Source organism: Leucoraja erinacea, chromosome 40 (genome assembly GCF_028641065.1).
Source record: "Leucoraja erinacea ecotype New England chromosome 40, Leri_hhj_1, whole genome shotgun sequence".
Classification (NCBI taxonomy): Eukaryota; Metazoa; Chordata; class Chondrichthyes; order Rajiformes; family Rajidae; genus Leucoraja; species Leucoraja erinaceus.
The window spans coordinates 2,209,906-2,227,167 of NC_073416.1; the positions used below are offsets into that span (position 1 = coordinate 2,209,906).

At 47.5% G+C, this 17,262-nt stretch overlaps 1 protein-coding gene across 2 annotated transcripts in view; it reads right to left on the reverse strand.

Annotated features, from left to right (window-relative positions):
* Positions 1-8,467: 8,467 nt before the first annotated feature.
* Positions 8,468-17,262, reverse strand: part of stac3 (SH3 and cysteine rich domain 3) — a 29,423-nt gene continuing 20,628 nt past the window's right edge. For both annotated transcript variants that reach the window (XM_055664359.1, XM_055664360.1), the window contains 5 exons: positions 16,656-16,705; positions 14,995-15,098; positions 12,863-12,914; positions 11,563-11,700; positions 8,468-10,389 (listed from right to left, as the gene is read on the reverse strand). In XM_055664359.1, the coding sequence (XP_055520334.1) occupies positions 10,291-10,389; positions 11,563-11,700; positions 12,863-12,914; positions 14,995-15,098; positions 16,656-16,705 (443 nt within the window). In that variant the 3' untranslated portion in view covers positions 8,468-10,290. The remainder of the gene's footprint in view (positions 10,390-11,562; positions 11,701-12,862; positions 12,915-14,994; positions 15,099-16,655; positions 16,706-17,262) is intronic.

Sequence of the window (17,262 nt, forward strand, 5' to 3'; positions counted from 1 at the left end):
CTTGTCGTTTAACTCTCTTTCCTTCTTTCATTCACTCCCAACCCTTTGTTGCAAACTTGTGCTTAAAGTAGTTGTGACCAAGTGTGTTTGGAGATGAGGAATTAGCAGCACGGTGGCGCAGCGGGTAGAGATGCTGCCTAACAGCGCCAGAGACCCGGGTTCCATCCTGACTACAGGTGCTGTCTGTACGGAGTTTGCACGTTCTCCCCGTGACCTGCGTGGGTTTTCTCCTGGTGCTCCGGTTTCATAGAAACATAGAAAATAGGTGCAGGAGGAGGCCATTCGGCCCTTCGAGCCAGCACCGCCATGCATTTCGTTGTCTCCAATGCATTTCGTTGTCTCTGTACTGTACACTGACAATGACAATTAAAATTGAATCTGAATCTGAATCTGAATCTTTGTGATCATGGCTGATCGTCCCGAATCAATAACCCGTGCCTGTCTTCTCCCCATATCCCTTGACTCCACCAGCCCCTAGAGCTCTATCTAACTCTCTCTTAAATCCATCCAGTGACTTGGCCTCCACTGCCCTCCGTGGCAGGGAATTCCACAAATTCACAACTCTCTGGGTGGAAAAGGTTTTTTCTCACCTCAGTCTTAAATGGCCTCCTCCCTTTATTCTAAGTTTCCTCCCACACTCCAAAGACGTGCGGGTTTGTAGGGTAATTGGCATCGGTAAAATTGTAAATTGTCCCCTAGTGTGTGGGAATCGCTGGTCGGCACGGACTCGGTGGGCCGAAGGGCCTGTTTCTGCGCTGTATCTCTAAACTAAACTAAATTAGTGTCTTGAAGCGTCTGATGTGAGTGTTTCTCCCTGACACAAAGTGCAACCTACAGGCAAAGTCTTGCTCGGATGAGCATCTGTCCAGGTCTCCCACTGCACGCTAACCTTGCATCAGGCAGTCAGTTGGCAGTGCTCTGTACTGAGAACATCCCTGTAACGTGCTTCATATGGAAGCCAGCAGAGGGCAGCAGTGGTCCAAGCCCAGGGTGAGTGATACAAATAAGGCTCAGAGTGAGACAATGCCCAAGACAGCACACCAATCCCTCTACTTCCTTAGAAGGTTTAGGAGGTTTGCCATGTCCCCAACAACTTACACCAACCTCTACAGATGCGCCGTAGAAAGCATTTTATCGTGATGAATCGCAGCACGGTTTGGGAACTGCTCCATCCAAGAACGCAAGAAATCGCAGAGAGTTGTGGCCAGTTGCAGCCCAGACCATCACACACAAACCAACCTCCCTCCCTTCCATCAACTCCATCTACACCTCACGCTGCCTCGGCAAGGCCAGCAGCATCATCAAGGACCAGTCTCACCCCCCGGTCACTCCCTCTTCTCCCCTCTCTCATCGGGCAAGAGGTACAGAAGTGTGAAAACAAACGCACACACACCTCCAGATTCAGGGGCAGTTTCTTCCCGGCTGTTATTAGGCAACTGAACCGTCCTCTCACCAACTAGAGAGCAGTGCTGAACTACTATTTACCTCATTGGTGACCCCCTGGACTATCTGAATGAACATAGAAACATAGAAAATAGGTGCAGGAGTAGACCATTCGGCCCTTCGAGCCTGCACCGCCATTCAATATGATCATTGCTGATCATCCAACTCAGTATCCTGTACCTGCCTTCTCTCCATACCCCCTGACCAAGGGCCACATCTAACTCCCTCTTAAATATAGCCAATGAACTGGCCTCAACTCACTTCTGTGGCAGAGAATTCCACAGATTCACCACTCTCTGTAAAAAATGTTTTTCTCATCTCGGTCCGAAAAGATTTCCCCCTTATCCTTAAACTGTGACCCCTTGTTCTCGACTTCCCCAACATCGGGAACAATCTTCCTGCATCTAGCCTGTCCAACCCCTTAAGAATTTTATAAGTTTCTATAAGATCCCCCCCTCAATCTTCTAAATTCTAGCGAGTACAAGCCGAGTCTATCCAGCCTTTCTTCATATGAAAGTCCTGCCATCCCAGGAATCAGTCTGGTGAACCTTCACTGTACTTTGCCAACCTGTGCTCCCCTGCCAACCTGTGCTCCCCCTGGGCAAACGGACACTTCCTTCATAGCCCCGCACCATGCCTAGGCAGCAGGCAGTAGAGTAGGCCATTCGTCCCTTCGAGCCAGCACGGCCATTCAATATGATCATGGCTGATCATCCCCAATCAGTACCCCGATCCTGCCTTCTCCCCATATCCTTTGACTCCAAAGACGTACAGATTTGTAGGTTAATTGGCTTGGTATAATTGTAAATTGCCGTTAGTGTGTGTAGGATAGTGTTTGTGTGCGGGGATCGCTGGTCGGCACGGACTCGGTGGGCCGAAGGGCCTGTTTCTGCGCTGTATCTCTGAGCTGTAAATTAAACTAAACTCTAAATCTCCGTCCCAGGAACCAGCCCTTGTCCACAAGAGGTGATCAGTTGAAGCTGGACCAGCCGTGTGGGGTTGGGTTTAGACCCAAGTGGTTGGACAAGACCCAGGGCTGATGTGTGGGATTTGTGGTGTGAACGAAACACAGCACCCCGTGTGAAATCGATTGGAGTTCTGAGGAGCTTTTACAATTCTTTTGAAACGATGATTGAGTTTTAATTATTAATATGTTCATTTCAAGGTTTCTGTTGATGCCCAGAGACGTATAGCAACATTTTTATAAATTATGGATATTAATAGGGAGAGACTGTTCGCAGTGTGTCCACAGTACATGGCACTACGGCGATGGGAAAATCTAGGAGAGAGGATCTAGAGGTTGCTCTGGGTTTCAGACCGTGAGACCCGGGTTCCATCCTGACCACGGGGGTGCTGTCTGTACGGAGTTTGCACGTTCTCCCCGTGAACTGCGTGGGTTTTCTCCGGGTGCTCCGGTTTCCTCCCACACTCCAAAGACGTACAGGTTTGTAGGCTAATTGGCTTCTGGTAACATTGTAAATTGTCCCTAGTGTGTGTGTAGGATAGTGTTAGTGTGCGGGGATCGCTGGTCGGTGTGGGCTCGGTGGGCCGAAGGGCCTGTTTCCGCACTGTATCGAGAAACTACAGCGAAGTGGACAAATACTCGAGAAGGAATATAAGGTGTGTGTGGGGGGGGGACTAGATAGCTCTGCTATAGATATAGAATGGCCTGAGTGAACTGGAGGAACAGCATCTCATGTTCCGCTTGGGTAGCTTACAGCCCAATGGTATGAACATTGAATTCTCCAACTTTGGGTAACTTCTACGAAACATAGTAAATTGTCCCCAGTGTGTGTAGGACAGTGTTAATGTGCGGGGATCGCTGGTCAGCACGGGCCCGATGGGCTGAAGGGCCTGTTTCTGCACTGTATCTCTAAACTAAACAGCGTAATGCGACACAGTGGCTGCAGCAAGTAGTGCTGCTGCCTCACAGCTCCAGCGACCCGACTGAACAAATAAACTAAGTCAGGACTCTCGATCATTCCTGGTTTTAGCTTCAGCGACAAGGCTCCTGAGCTCTCAAATTCCCTCCCATAAGCTTATTTGCATCTCTCTCTCCCTCTCTCACCTCCTTGCAACCTGCCTCACCAACCAAGGCATTGGTTACATCTCTATCAGGGTGTCAGGGGTTGTGGGGCAAAGGCAGGTGAATAGGGTTGGGAGGGAAAGATAGATCAGCCATGGATGAATGGCGGAGTAGACCTGATGGGCTGAATGGCCTAATTCTGCTACGAGAACTCATGAATTTAACACCTCCTGCTTAATGCGCCTCATTGTCATCTTCCCCAAACTACCAATGATCTATTCTACTTTGACCTTGTACTTCGTCCCCTTTAATCACTCGTTTTCACACCTTACCCTTCCATATCTCTGTATCTCCCTTTCCCCCCACTACTCCCAGTCTGAAGAAGAGTCTCGACCCGAAACGTCACCCAATCCTTCTATCCAGAGATGCTCCCTGAGTTACTCCAGCATTTTGTGTGTATCTAAAGTGTGAAGTGCCCTGTTACATCTTTACTACTTTCAAGTAGTATAACGCATAAATGCAAGCTGTGGTTGTAAACAACAAGATGATTGGGGGGGTGGGGGGTAAATTGCTGTCAAATTGGCCTCCCAGAGCAGTGGTGTGTTGTTAATCCACAATGCTGCGCGTTTCTGAATATATTGACAAGTTGCACACTCTCCTGAAATATGGCATTGAACAAACTATTTTGGAAGGTGCGTTTGGGTATCTGATGAACCAACAGCAACTGCGAAAATGGCCCATTAATCCTCAGTCATGTCACAGCCTTAATCTGGCAGTGGGACATCTGATCTCACTCAGCCAGAATAGCCCCGATGATCCTGGGGTTTGATGTGATCGACAGGTGGTGGTTGAGAAAAGATCGCAGCTGTTGTCCTCCGTATTTAGCCAGTTGGCCAGGAACGCTGGCTCTGACGTCATGGTACAAATGATGCCCGGGTAGCTGCATGGGTTCCTCTGGGAGTTATCCATTTCACTGGAACAATGGACTCGGTGTGCAGCGAGCAGACACTTGGATATTGGGTGCTGTGAGTTACAGGCAGAGTCACCATGTCATAAGAGTCACCATGTCATGCAGTGTGTTGGTGTCAGCGGTATTACTGCCATGGGCCAGGGTGGTTCACTTAATGCTCACCATGCGCCCATGGTCTGCTCCATTTGGCACGCAACAAATGGTTTTCACTGTACCTCGGCACATGTGATAATAAACCAAACACAACCTACAAAACAAAAGTTACTGTCCCTAATGGCGGGTGTATGGAACAAGCTGCCAGAGGAGGTAGTTGAGGCTGGGACTATCGCAACATTTAAGAAACTGTTGGACAGGTACATGGATGGGACAGGTTTGGAGGGATATGGGCCAAACGTGGGCAGGTGGGACTAGTGTAGGTGGGGCATGTTGGCTGGTGTGGGCAAGTTGGGCCTGTTTCCACTCTAACTGAGCCTGTACTCGCTGGAGTTTAGAAGGCTGAAGGGGGGACCTCATTGAAACTTACCGAATAGTGAAAGGCCTGGGTAGAGTGGATGTGGAGAGGATGTTTCTACTGTTCAGAAGCTCTAGAAGAATTAGGCCATTTGGCCCATCAAGTCTACTCTGTCATTCAATCATGGCTGATCTATCTTTCCCTCTCAACCCCACTCATAGGAGAGTCTAGAACAAGAGCTCACAGCCTCAGAATTAAAGGACATACCTTTAGAAAGGAGATGAGGAGGAATTTCTGTAGCCTGAGGGGGGTGAATCTGTGGAATTCATTGCCAGGCAGCTGTGGAGGCCACGTCAATAGATATTTTTAAGGTGGAGATTGATAGATTCTTGATTAGTACGCCTATCAGGGGTTATGGGGAGAAGGCAGGAGAATGGGGTTAGGAGGGGAAGAGATGGATCAGCTGTGCTTAAATGGCGAAATAGACTTGATGGGCTGAATGGCCTAATTCTGCTCCTGGAACTTATGAACATGTTGTGTATTGCCAGAGAATGCTGGAAGTCCTCAGTAGGTCAGGTAGCATTTGCAGACAGAAGCAGCCAAAGATTACCTTGCAGGAAATATTGCCTTTGTTTGCCTCCACAGGTGCTGCCTGGGCTATGAAGGTTTCCTGCTTTTAATTTCAGCTTTGCAATATCTGCAGTTTGTTTTCGAGTTTCATTTACTGCTGAACCCCCAGCAACATCTTGGCGATGTCATCTTCGCTTTGATTTGAGATGATGTAATCACAAAGCTTCTCAATGCCTTTGCTTTCTCAGATGTTTGGCATGTCAACCTTCTACAGGTGTACTGGGGAGAGCGTACTGACTAGTTGTATCACGGCCTGGTTCAGTAACTTGAACGCCCAGGAACGAAGGAGGCTGCAGACAATGGTGGACACTTCCCGGTCCATCACAGGTGTTGAAGGGATTAACAGGAAGTGCTACCTCAAGAAGGCAGCTCATATCATGAAGGACCCACTCCACCCTGGCCATGCTCTCATCTTGATGCTGCATTCAGGAAGAAGGTGAAGGAGCCTGTGAACCATGACGAGAAAAACATTGCGGAACTGCGGGACTGTGGAGCGACCAGCTGCGGGCGGTGGCGCTGATTTTAACATCGGGAGCCTGGGATCTCTCGATGAGATCACCAGTGGTGGAGCTCCAACCGGCGCGGCCTTGTTGGCTTCGGAAGCCGGGGTCTCCAGTAAGGCAAGCGGCCGTTCCAGGGATCCCATGCCGCTGAGAGGACTCTTCCCGACGCCGACATCACCCGGCGAGAACGGCCCGGAACATCGGGCCTCCTTAAAGGCAACTGTGGAGGCCTCAATAGGCCCGACTATGGGTGGACATGGGATGGGGACTGGACATTGTGCCTTCCCCCATTGTTTGGGGATGTTTTTATGTTTACATTTCTTTATTGCTGTTATGTCTGTATTCTTTCTTTATGTGCTGCATTGGCAAGAAGCATTTCACTACACCTAGGTGTATGTGACCAATAAAATAACCTTTGAGGTTCAAGAACAGCTTCATCCCAGCAAATATCAGGCTCTTGAACCACCCTGCACAACACTAACCCCACCCTATATATTTATTGTGTTGGTACTTTAATGTGCCTGCAAAGATGCAGCAAGTAAGAATCTCATTGTTCTGGTCCCGGTGCATACACAATTAAACACTCTTAACTCTTGATTAGTTTAGTTTAGAGATACAGCATGGAAACAGGCCTTTCGGTCCATACCAGCCATCATCACCGTTCACACTAGGTCTAGGTTATCCTACTTTCTCATCCACTCCCTGCACACTAAATTCACAATTTACACCAATTAACCTACAAACCTGCACGTCCTTGGTCTGCGGGAGGAAACCGGAGCACCCGTAGAAAACCCACGCAGGTCACGGGGAGAACGTACAAACTCCGTACAGACATCACCCGTAGTCGGGATGGAACTCGGGTCTCTGGCGCTGTGAGGCAGCAACTCTACCGCTGCGCCAATGTCCATTTTTGGTTTCTGTGTCAAACCAGCAGCCTCAAAAGTGCCATTGCAAGAGTTCGAGGCTGCATGTTTTGTCCACATACGAGTCAAGGTTTATTTGAATGGCTAAGCGGCTGGTCAAGGGGGAGAACGGGCCACTCGCACGCCTCCCATTCCCCGTGCAGTGGTGCCTCCTGCCTGGACCAGAGCCACACGGTCCAAGTTACTGCGGCTGGACAGTCAGCGCGCCGCTCACTCCGGGCTTTAGCGCAGACTGCGGCGAATGGGTTAAACAATCCCGCAGAGTGACAAGCGCAGCTGCAGCGCTCGTCGTTGTTCCACCCCGAGCAGGAGGGGGGTCCGACCAAAAGCAGCAGCTCTGGTTTCACTGGGCGGAGTGTCCACGCCGTCCCGGGGAGGGCGTGGTGCAAACCCTGCCCCTGCTGTGTCCCGTCCGCACCGGGGAAAGGGAGGGGCAGAGAGAGTGGGAAGAGAGCAGGACAAGGGCGAGAGAGGGAGGGGTGAGATGGAAGTGACAATGAGAGAGAGGGGAAATGGGAGGGGGTAGATGGCGAAGACACTCAAGAAACGTGGGCCTTGGTTCTGCTGGAGAGCGGGGAGCTCACAGACTGCTGGCTAGTTTGGGGGGTGGTGGGAAAGTGGAAGGAAAAGGTGACGTTTCGGGTAGAGATCCTATTCACCCATACCTTCAGTCCGGGGATGCTGCCTGACCCGCTGAGTTATTCCAGCAATTTTGTGTCTACAGTGTAAACCAGCATCTGCATTTCCTTCCTACACACTGAATGTGTATTGTTTACTCTGTGAGCTTCATGTGAATAAGGAATGTAATTGCACCCTGTGGTATTGGACAATAAACTAACTTGAATTAGTAGTTATCTATGTTTCCAAGTAACAAGAGGTTGAGTAAGCAGTTGTCTGAAGGGTTTCGGCCCGAAACGTTGCCTATTTCCTTCGCTCCATAGATGCTGCCTCACCCGCTGAGTTTCTCCAGCATTTTTGTCTAACTCGGAAGACACAGTGAAGCCTACAGGATCAACAAACTCATCAGGAAGGCCGGCTCCGTCCTGGGGGCGGAGTTGGATTCATGGGAGGTTGGTCTTGGAGGGGAGGATGTTCCTCAAACTGTGGAGCATCCTGGACAATACAGCTCACCCCCCCTCCGTGACACACTGGTCAACCTGAGGAGCACCTTCAGCAACAGACTGGTTCCACCAAGATGCAGCACAGAACGCCACAGGAGATCCTTCTTCCCTGTGGCTATCAAACTGTACAACTCCTCTACCTTCTGTCGTGGGGTAGACTGAGACTGACCCCCCCCCCCCCAAAGAAGTACTCCAGGGAGCCATTCGGGGGCTACAGGCGAGGACAAGGGAGAAGCAACATGAATATCTGGAGTGTACGGGGTGGATCGTGAGAAATGTTTATTAAAGGTAGACTTTAATGCTGGAGAAACTCAGCGCATGCAGCAGCATCTATGGAGCGAAGGAAATAGGCAATGTTTCAGGCCGAAACCCAAAGGATTGCCTATTTCCTTCTCTCCATAGATGCTGCTGCACTCGCTGAGTTTCTCCAGCACTTTTGTCTACCTTCGATATTCCAGCATCTGCAGTTCCTTCTTAAACGATTATTAAAGGTCCTTTTGGGACGAAGAAGATATAATTGATGTATAAAATGGGATAGATAAAGGCAATAATACCTCACGGCGTGTGGTAATGCAGCAGTCAAATTACTAGACTAACAGCCAGACTTCTGGCCTATTGACCTTGAGGCACGAGTTCAAATCCCAACACAGATCTATGTGATTGAAATGCACATAATTTAATATATCTGGAATTTAAAAATATATACAATAATGATAATTATGAAACAACAAGATTGTTGTAGAAACTTGTCTGGGTCACTAATGACCTTCGGTTGTGGAAATCTGATGCCCTTATCCAGTTAGACCCACCTTGCCTGGTTAGCTGTCTCCTCAGTTCAGGAAGCAGTAAGGGGTGGGCAATAAATGCTGGCATTGCCAGTGAAGCCCACACCTGGTGAAGTGAACGAGGCCCATCGGGATAGAGGATGTATATTCAAATTGGACGTAGCTAAAAATAAATCTATCACAGCAAAACTGAAATATTTCAGCATCAAAATTAATTGCAGCCTGCAGAATTGACCCAAAAATAGCAGAAAATAATGAAAAGTCATTGCCGATAGCTAATGACAGTAAGTTTGTTCAAGGATCTAGTGTGCATGCACCCGTGCACACGCACACGTACACACCAAGGGCTCTGAATAGTCCCACTCCACCTGCACTATATTCCTGACTTGTCTCCAATTCCCTATCGACTCCTTCACAGAAATAGCTCACAATGAAATATGCTTAGTCTAGTCATACCTTAGTATCCATTTACCTCAATGTGTCATTCGATCAACGGCCTGTGCTGAGGGCTGGAAAATGGCCTCTCTCAGGTCCCCACAACTGATCCATGGCTGCAGATAAACACACAACCCCTTCCTTCCCTCAGAGCGTATCTGCTGGCAAAACAATAATTACAGCTGCTCTGTCCTCATTTCCTTTTGGGAAACATCTTCCTGAGGCACAGGGAAAAATCCATTACATTTGCCCTTGCAGTTAACAGCATGTCACATCCCCATGTTCTATCTGTTACAGCAGCTGCCTGGGTATCAGGTTCAAGACTGGAATGTTTCCCTAGCCAAGAGTCATTAGGATTGTCGAAATGGAAATTAAACTCTTTGGGTAGAGAAAGCCCCAGCAGAATTTCAAGAGCTTACGTTGGCATTAAAGGCTACAGACTCAGCCATGAATGAAGTCTCCTGGCCCTCATTCCAGTCCCAACTCTGGCATGGCGCCCTGTCATTGTAGTTCTTAGTCTAATCATTCGAGCTGGCCTAGTCAATAAGCCATACTCGAAAAATCCATCATTTTGTCGTTTCGTAACAATGATGAATGTATTCCAGAAACCCATCACATTGTGGGCATGGATTATGCAAATTTACAGTCACCATTTACCTCAAATATTTTCATCCAAATTCCTGCAAATAAAAGCATAAATTAACACCAAGAAGTCTCACACAAAGATGGCAAATTTGTGCTACGCTAAGTACACAAATAAAATCAGCTAGTCTTTTATCTTCAAAATAAAGTTTCCCTAACACACCAAGGTATGCTTAGATCTCCGTAGCAAGAGTCCTCCATTTTTGTCTAGAAGATTCACTCCCACTGGTTCAGATACAACCATGAAATATGTTTCTTCCACACGGACAGGTGGAGACAGTTTCTTCACACGCGGGGAGGTTGGGCGCTTGTACGGACTTGGAACCACCATCTCCAGGCTTCTCCTGGTTTCTGCACGTGCTCAGATTTCCTCCAGAAAATCAACGGGGAACATTCCCACTTTCCTGCCCGTGAACACTTTGATGTAGCCGTTGACCTCTTCTCCCTTCTGCACCACAATCTGTTACGGATTGAAGGGTAATGGGTTAGGCACATCCGGTTTACTTGTTATCTCAGCCTTGCTATCAAACGGGTGCTACAAACAAGACAGCCCTGGAGGTATCCCTTCTTGAAAGGATACAGAGTGCTGGAGTAACTCAGCGGGTCAGGCAGCATCTCTGGAGAACATGGATAGGCGACGCTTCAGGTCTCTAGAGATGCTGCCTGACCCACTGTGTTACTCCAGCACTTTGTGTCTTTTGGTGTATTAACCGGCATCTTCAGTTCCTCGCTTCTACACCCCTTCCTGTATTACTTTCTCCCTTTCATGCGTCAGGTCCCCTTGATCTTCCATAGCATGGCAGCAAGCTTGGCACCTGGGCATTTGCTGCTTGCCCATGTCTCCTGTCCAACCCTCGATGACTGGCAGAGGGGAGATTGGGTGACATTTGTGCTGAGCACTATAATGTTGATATGCTATTGCAAGTTCCCTGATAAAGCAGGTTTAAGAATTGAAACAGCCATTATGCATGTTAAATCTATTTCTTTTCATACATAAGCCCCGTCTTCTCATTGTTTCCCTCAATCTCGTCTCAGAGTTATATAGCATGGAAACAGGTGCTTCAGCCCAACTTGCCCGTGCCCAAGATGTCCCATCTACACTAGTCCCACCTGCCTGTATTTGGCCTATATCCCTCTAAGCCTTTCCTATTCATGTACCTGTCTAAATCTTTTAAATGTTGTTATAGTACCTGATTCAACTACCTCCTCTGGCAGTTCGTTCCATACACCCACCATTATTCTTCCAGAAGTGAACTAATTGTCCCTTAAAACCATAGTCATCCCATTTGCTGCATTTACCATTTATTGGATGGCAAAAACTTTCGAACATTGAAATATCCTCATACCTATCCCATGATCACAGACCTGAAACAAGCAGCACAGACAGCATTGGACCCACAACACTGATTGAATGTCCAATTTCTGGGCCCAAGGGTGGATGAGTGCCCTATTGTATTTTAATGATTGAGCAAAGCAAGGGCACAAGGCACTGTTAACTTGCATGATTACTTTGCCCTGGGGGGTATTTTTGGTCTGTGCCCAGTGCAGAGGTAGCCCAAGAAGTGTTCTCTTTGCACTGGACACGGGAACAGGTAGCGATGGGCATCAAACTCACACTCCCCACTTAACCCACCTGATCCTTCTTCAGGGTAATCTGGCCCATCTCCTTGTTGCCAACGAATGACCTGATTACTTTATGAACACGCTCTCCTGCACGCACTCGGATGATGTAGTTTGCTGGGAAGTATCCAGACTTCTCTCCAATTTTACCCTGAAATAGAAGGGTGTTTGGGTTAGAGACAGAGGAGACCAGGTATTAGTTGATCCACACTACGCTCTCTGCAAGCCCAGTCTCTAAGCTGTGGTGCCTTGAACCACTTACAATGCTCCAAGCAGAGTCTAACCAAGGCTTGCATTAGCCTAGTACAATGTCTCCCCTTCATACAGCAGTCTTCTGTATCTGGAGAACATGCACAGGTGATATTTCGGGTCTCTGTACGTATAGAGGTGAATTGAAAGAAGCCAACAGAGGGCAAGAAAAAGCTCATGAGGTGAGACTAACTGAATCATTTCTGAACACAATTAACAAAAGGGTAGTCAAAGGAAAGATTGGGCATGTTAGGGAATGGAAAGGTCTTCTTGCTGATGCAAGAGGACACGGCTGAGGTTTCATAATTGAGGAAGGGAATGTTGCAATAAAGGGCGGGAAGGAGAGAGGTTGAACAGATTGGCAGTGTGAGAACCTGTAGCTGCAATAATGTGAGGCCAAATTAATAGGCTCTTGGAAATTTTTGGTTAGTAAATGACAGATTTGTTGAAGAAAATTCTGTTTAATGAATAATGGAGATCTTTGATGAAGAGAGAGATTGTGAGTACTGCTGTTTATGCTGTGACTTTCTAAAGGCATTTGATGAAGTTTCACAGACTATTGTTAGCAAAAGTATAGCCAGTCGACACTCTTCTCTGGTCTCCCATCAGGCAGAAGATACTAAAGCTTGAAAGCATGCTCATCGGATTCACAAACAGTTTCTTCCCTGCTGTGCTCAGACTCATGAATAGACCTCTCATCTGCCAGGGACACATTCCCAATTATCCAATCCACCTTGTTGTGGCCCTTGCACTTTTATTTATCTACACTTTCTTTTTAACCTGTAAAACTCTATTCTGCATTCTGTATAATTTCTCCTTTTGCACTGCCTGATGTGCTCATGTACGGTATGATTTAACATGCAAAGTGTTTCACCGTATCTCGGTTCATGTGACAATAATAAACCAACACCAGATCAAATACCAAGCGTTAGAAATTGCACCAAGGCCTCGATGCATTCATCGCTAAAACCGTGCAACACCATTTCAGTTCAGGGATGTGACGTTCATTCATGTAGATTGTGGGTGGTGCCGACTCTGCAGCATTCACCTTCTACAGCACTCACCTTCCACCATTCCTCATTGGAGTCATCAAAGACAGTTATCCTGTCGCCTGCACTGTAACAGAAAGGCAGAAGATTGTGTTACTGAACCAGGCCTGACACTGACCCATCTCCAAAGCGTGCCTTGATGCTATTACACAAAAGCACCTGCTCCACCATTCCTATGTGCCTGAGAGAGCTGATTCCTGTTGGGAGTTTTCCTTAGAAGTTTCACTTCATGACCTGCCCTCTTCAACCACCCCACATAGTCAAAACAGTCCTTTATTCTGTATGGGCAATACAGTCGAGTGTGGTTAATTGGCATATGTCCTGAACGGAACAATAAAATTCTTACTTGCAGCAACACAATGTATATGAAAACATAATACTCTGTAAATAATAACACCACAACCAGAGAGCTGTGCCTCTTTATCAACCTCGGATTATCCTTGACTGGACTTTACTTTGCACAAAACGTTATATATATACACACACACACTAAGTTTACTATACTATATATACTAACAATATATAAAACTAACAAACAATAATAGCACAAAGACAAAATAAAAATGCCCCCAAGTCTATGTAGTTCGGAGCTTATTTGCGGTTGTGGTGTTTAATAGCCTGATGGTTGTCGGGAAGAAGCTGTTCCTGAACCTGGATGTTACAGTTTTCAGGCTCCTGTACCTTCTTCCTGATGGCAGGAATAAGATGAGAGTGTGGCCAGGGTGGTGTGAGTCTCTGATGATGCTGGCTGCCTTTTTGAGGCAGCGACTCCTGGAGTGACACAGCTAGTAGATTTACTGCCTAACAGCTGAAGAGACACAGGTTCAATCCTGATCTCCAGTGCTGTTTGTGTGGAATTTGCACGTTCTCCCTGTTACCGTGTGGGTTTCTCCTGGCTGCTCCATTTCCTCCCACATCCCAAAGGAGTGCGGGGAGCTTAACTGGCATCTGTAAATTGCTCCAAATGCGTGGGGGAGTGGCAAAAAGGGGGTGTGTAAGAGAGAATAAGGCGCAGGCCCCCTTTTTGCATTAATAAATAACTAAGTACTATAATTCTTTCAGGAACTGAGAGATAGTGTTGAAAGGGAATGGTGGAAGAATCCAAACACCCCTACATATTTCTCCTGGCATCTGTGGGAGATGCCCTCGATTCCGGTGGTTTCCCAGGTGTTTCTCGGTCACCCTTGGGACCTGGACTCTCAGTCAGCACAAAGAAGCCGTGGTTTTAATCCAGTCCTCAGTCAATGAACACACAGAGGGTGAGAGCTCAGAGGCCAACTCTAAACCAGCTCAGCGCTTCACCATAAAGCAAAATACTGCAAATGGTGTAAATATGGAATAAAAACAGAGAATGCTGAGAAACACTCAGCAGGGCAGGCAGCATTCCTAGAGAAAGAAACAGAGTTCACATTTCAAGTGTAACGTCTGAAATTAAACCTCATTCATTTAAATTCATACCCAGACATGACACACAAACATAGCACCCAGGTGTGAGAGGGAGAGCGAGTCATCTCCCAGTAAACGTGAGCTGTGCGGCGATTATGATGTTTCTTTCTTCACGGATTTTGCCCAGCATTACCTGCTTTTATTTCTGGGAGAGGTTGGACAAACTTGGATTGTTTCCTCTGGAGCGCCGGATGTTGAGGGGAGACCTAATAGAAGTTTATAAAATTATGATAGACGTAGATAGGGTAGACAGTCAGACCTTTTCCCAGGGTGGAAATGTCAAAGACTAGAGGGCATAGATTTAAGATGAGAGGAACAAAGTTTAAAGGAGATGTGGAGAGCAAGCTTTTTACACAGAGGGTGGTGGGTGCCTAGAATGTGTGTAGGCACATACAATAGTGGCGTTTAAGGGGCTTTTAGAATAGGCACGTGGATATGCAGGGAATGGAGGGATATGGATCATGTGCTGGCAAAGGAGATTAGTTTAACTTGGCATCGCGTTCAACACAGACATTGTGGGCTGAAGGGTCTGTTCCTGTGCTATATTTCAGATTTCATACTAACATTCTTTATAAAAATACAAATCGCTTATTCTCATCTCATCTTTGTGGTGCATGCATTATTTAAGTAAACACAGTGAATCACTCATCTCTCTCTCTGTGTCTCCTCTCAAACAGATGACATGCTAGGGTGCCACTTACTGGAAATCGAGATCATCCTTCTCTTGGGCTTTGTATCTGTACAACGCCACAAAGTAGTGAGTCTGGGAAAAACCACCTCGCATCCCCGGCTGCGGCTTTTTGTTCTGTCCAAAGAGAAAGCGATGGTCAAAATGTTTTGCTTCAGAACATTAGCACCATTAGCAAACCAAATATTTGCATGAATGCCCTTAACAGGTTGTCCCTGGGTTATGAACACTGGAGTTACAAACACCTCTACCATCTCGGGAAAAAATAGGTGACATTTCAAGTCGAGACTCTTCTTCAGACTAGATGTGGCTCCGTCTGAAGAAGGGTCTCGACCCGAAACGTCACCCATTCCTTTTCTCCAGAGATGCTGCCTGCCCCGCTGGGTTACTCCAGCTTTTTGAGTCCACCTAAGAGAAGTCCAAAGATTGTTAGTGCTATGAAAGTAGAGACTTCTCCCCATCTACGTGTGAAATGCACAACCCTTCATCCTCAGACTATGCTGCTGGTTCTGGATTCCTCTCCTCCCATCAGCCAAGTTTGACGGAGATCAGCCCAGGCTCAGAAATAAACACAAAATTGTTCTTCTGCTCTGCACCACAGCACAGTGCAAGTGTCAGCTGCCTAAAGCATCCGTCCGCTGGAAACACCAGTTCCACACAGTCCACGGCAATATTCTGTTCTCAACTACGGGCTGGTGGCAGGGGAGAACAATAAGCCAGGAGATCTGCCACTTCATGGTGTCTGAAGACTGGTGACGTACTGCCTATCTACTGAATGCAAACTTCAGAAACTGGGACCTGGAGCCATTCTGGGGCCTCAGGCTCCATGAGCTGACGAGATCCTGGTCCACACTTCAATCGCGCTTACCAAACTAACATTTAGCAATCTCAGTCATGTAACCTCCAGTGATCCAACTCCTTGGATAGGAGGCCGCTCTAGATGTCAACTCACTGTGTGGAGAATTGTCCCCGAATGGTCCATCTCCTCACTGGACACACCCCCATCCAGTGCTCTTGGTCCATCTGTCCACTCACGGGAACAATGCTGCACCCTCCATCAACCCCGCCCCCCCTCTCGACCTCCATCCCTCCCCAGCCAGGCCTGGCCTCGGTCCCATGTGCTGCACTTCCGTCACACCAGACAATGGTTGACACAAATTGAATCTGAATCTGAATCTGAATCTGACTCTGACTCACGCCTGGGTGCCACTGGCATCTGCACTGGCAGGCCATAACCAATGGTGGTTGGCACAGCACCAACAGCGAGACATTGTGGGCTGAAGGGCCTGTTCCTGTGCTGCACTGTTCTATGTTCTAACATGGAAATAAGCCCTTCAATCCACCGAGCCCATGCACCCATTTACACTCACCTCGTTTTATTCTCCCCAACCCCCAGATTTTACCTTACCCACACACTGGGGGCAGTTTACAGAAGCCTGTGAAACTACACACATACAGCACCGGAGGTCAGGATTGAACCCACAGTCGCTGGGACGTGAGGCTGCGCCACTGTGCTGGCCTTTGTTCAGCTTGACTCATCAGCAAGGAGAGAAGTTTTGCTTTTTGACCATTTCCCTCTCTGTAATCCAGGAAGGTCAACCTCTTCCGATCCGTGAAGATGACCTTCACATGCATGCCACTGACCTCACCAATATGGCCGAGTCCTAGACTTACCTTTGCTTCATCTGGATTATTCTTGTCCTTTTTGTCTGCTGCATCTCCAACTGCAACAACAACAAAAAACACAACAAATAGTCCACGTTACTTCCAAGGTGTTCAGATCACCAGAAAAAGCTCAGCTTCGTGAGAAAAAGACCCAAACCACCATCTCAGTCGTGGTCCATGGGATCTGCCCCGCTCAATGGCAGCAGTCGGTTCCTCTCCGTAGTTTGTGGAAGAATCAGGAGACCAAAAAATACCAAGCACCATTAAATAAATAAACCATTCCACTGAATGGGATTTACTGAATTCCTTTCAATCACTGGGGTTTTGGAAGTATCGGATGTTTGGATGACACTGTGGAGGCATTAAAATGGCCTCACGTGCCTCCCCCCTCCCCTGCTTTGTTCACTCTCCCACTTTTGCCTGCCTTTTGAACAAAGAACTCTCCCTCATGATCATCAGCCTTCATCTTTTCCTGTTGACAGTAATTTTTGTTGTAGGTTAGTTAAACCCCCAAATCCAGCAGTTGCCAGTAATATCTAGCCACATCTAGCCAAGAGGTGCGGCCACACTGTAAGGTAGGCAGCGGAGGGGTGGAGATGGGATGCATTGTAGTTCG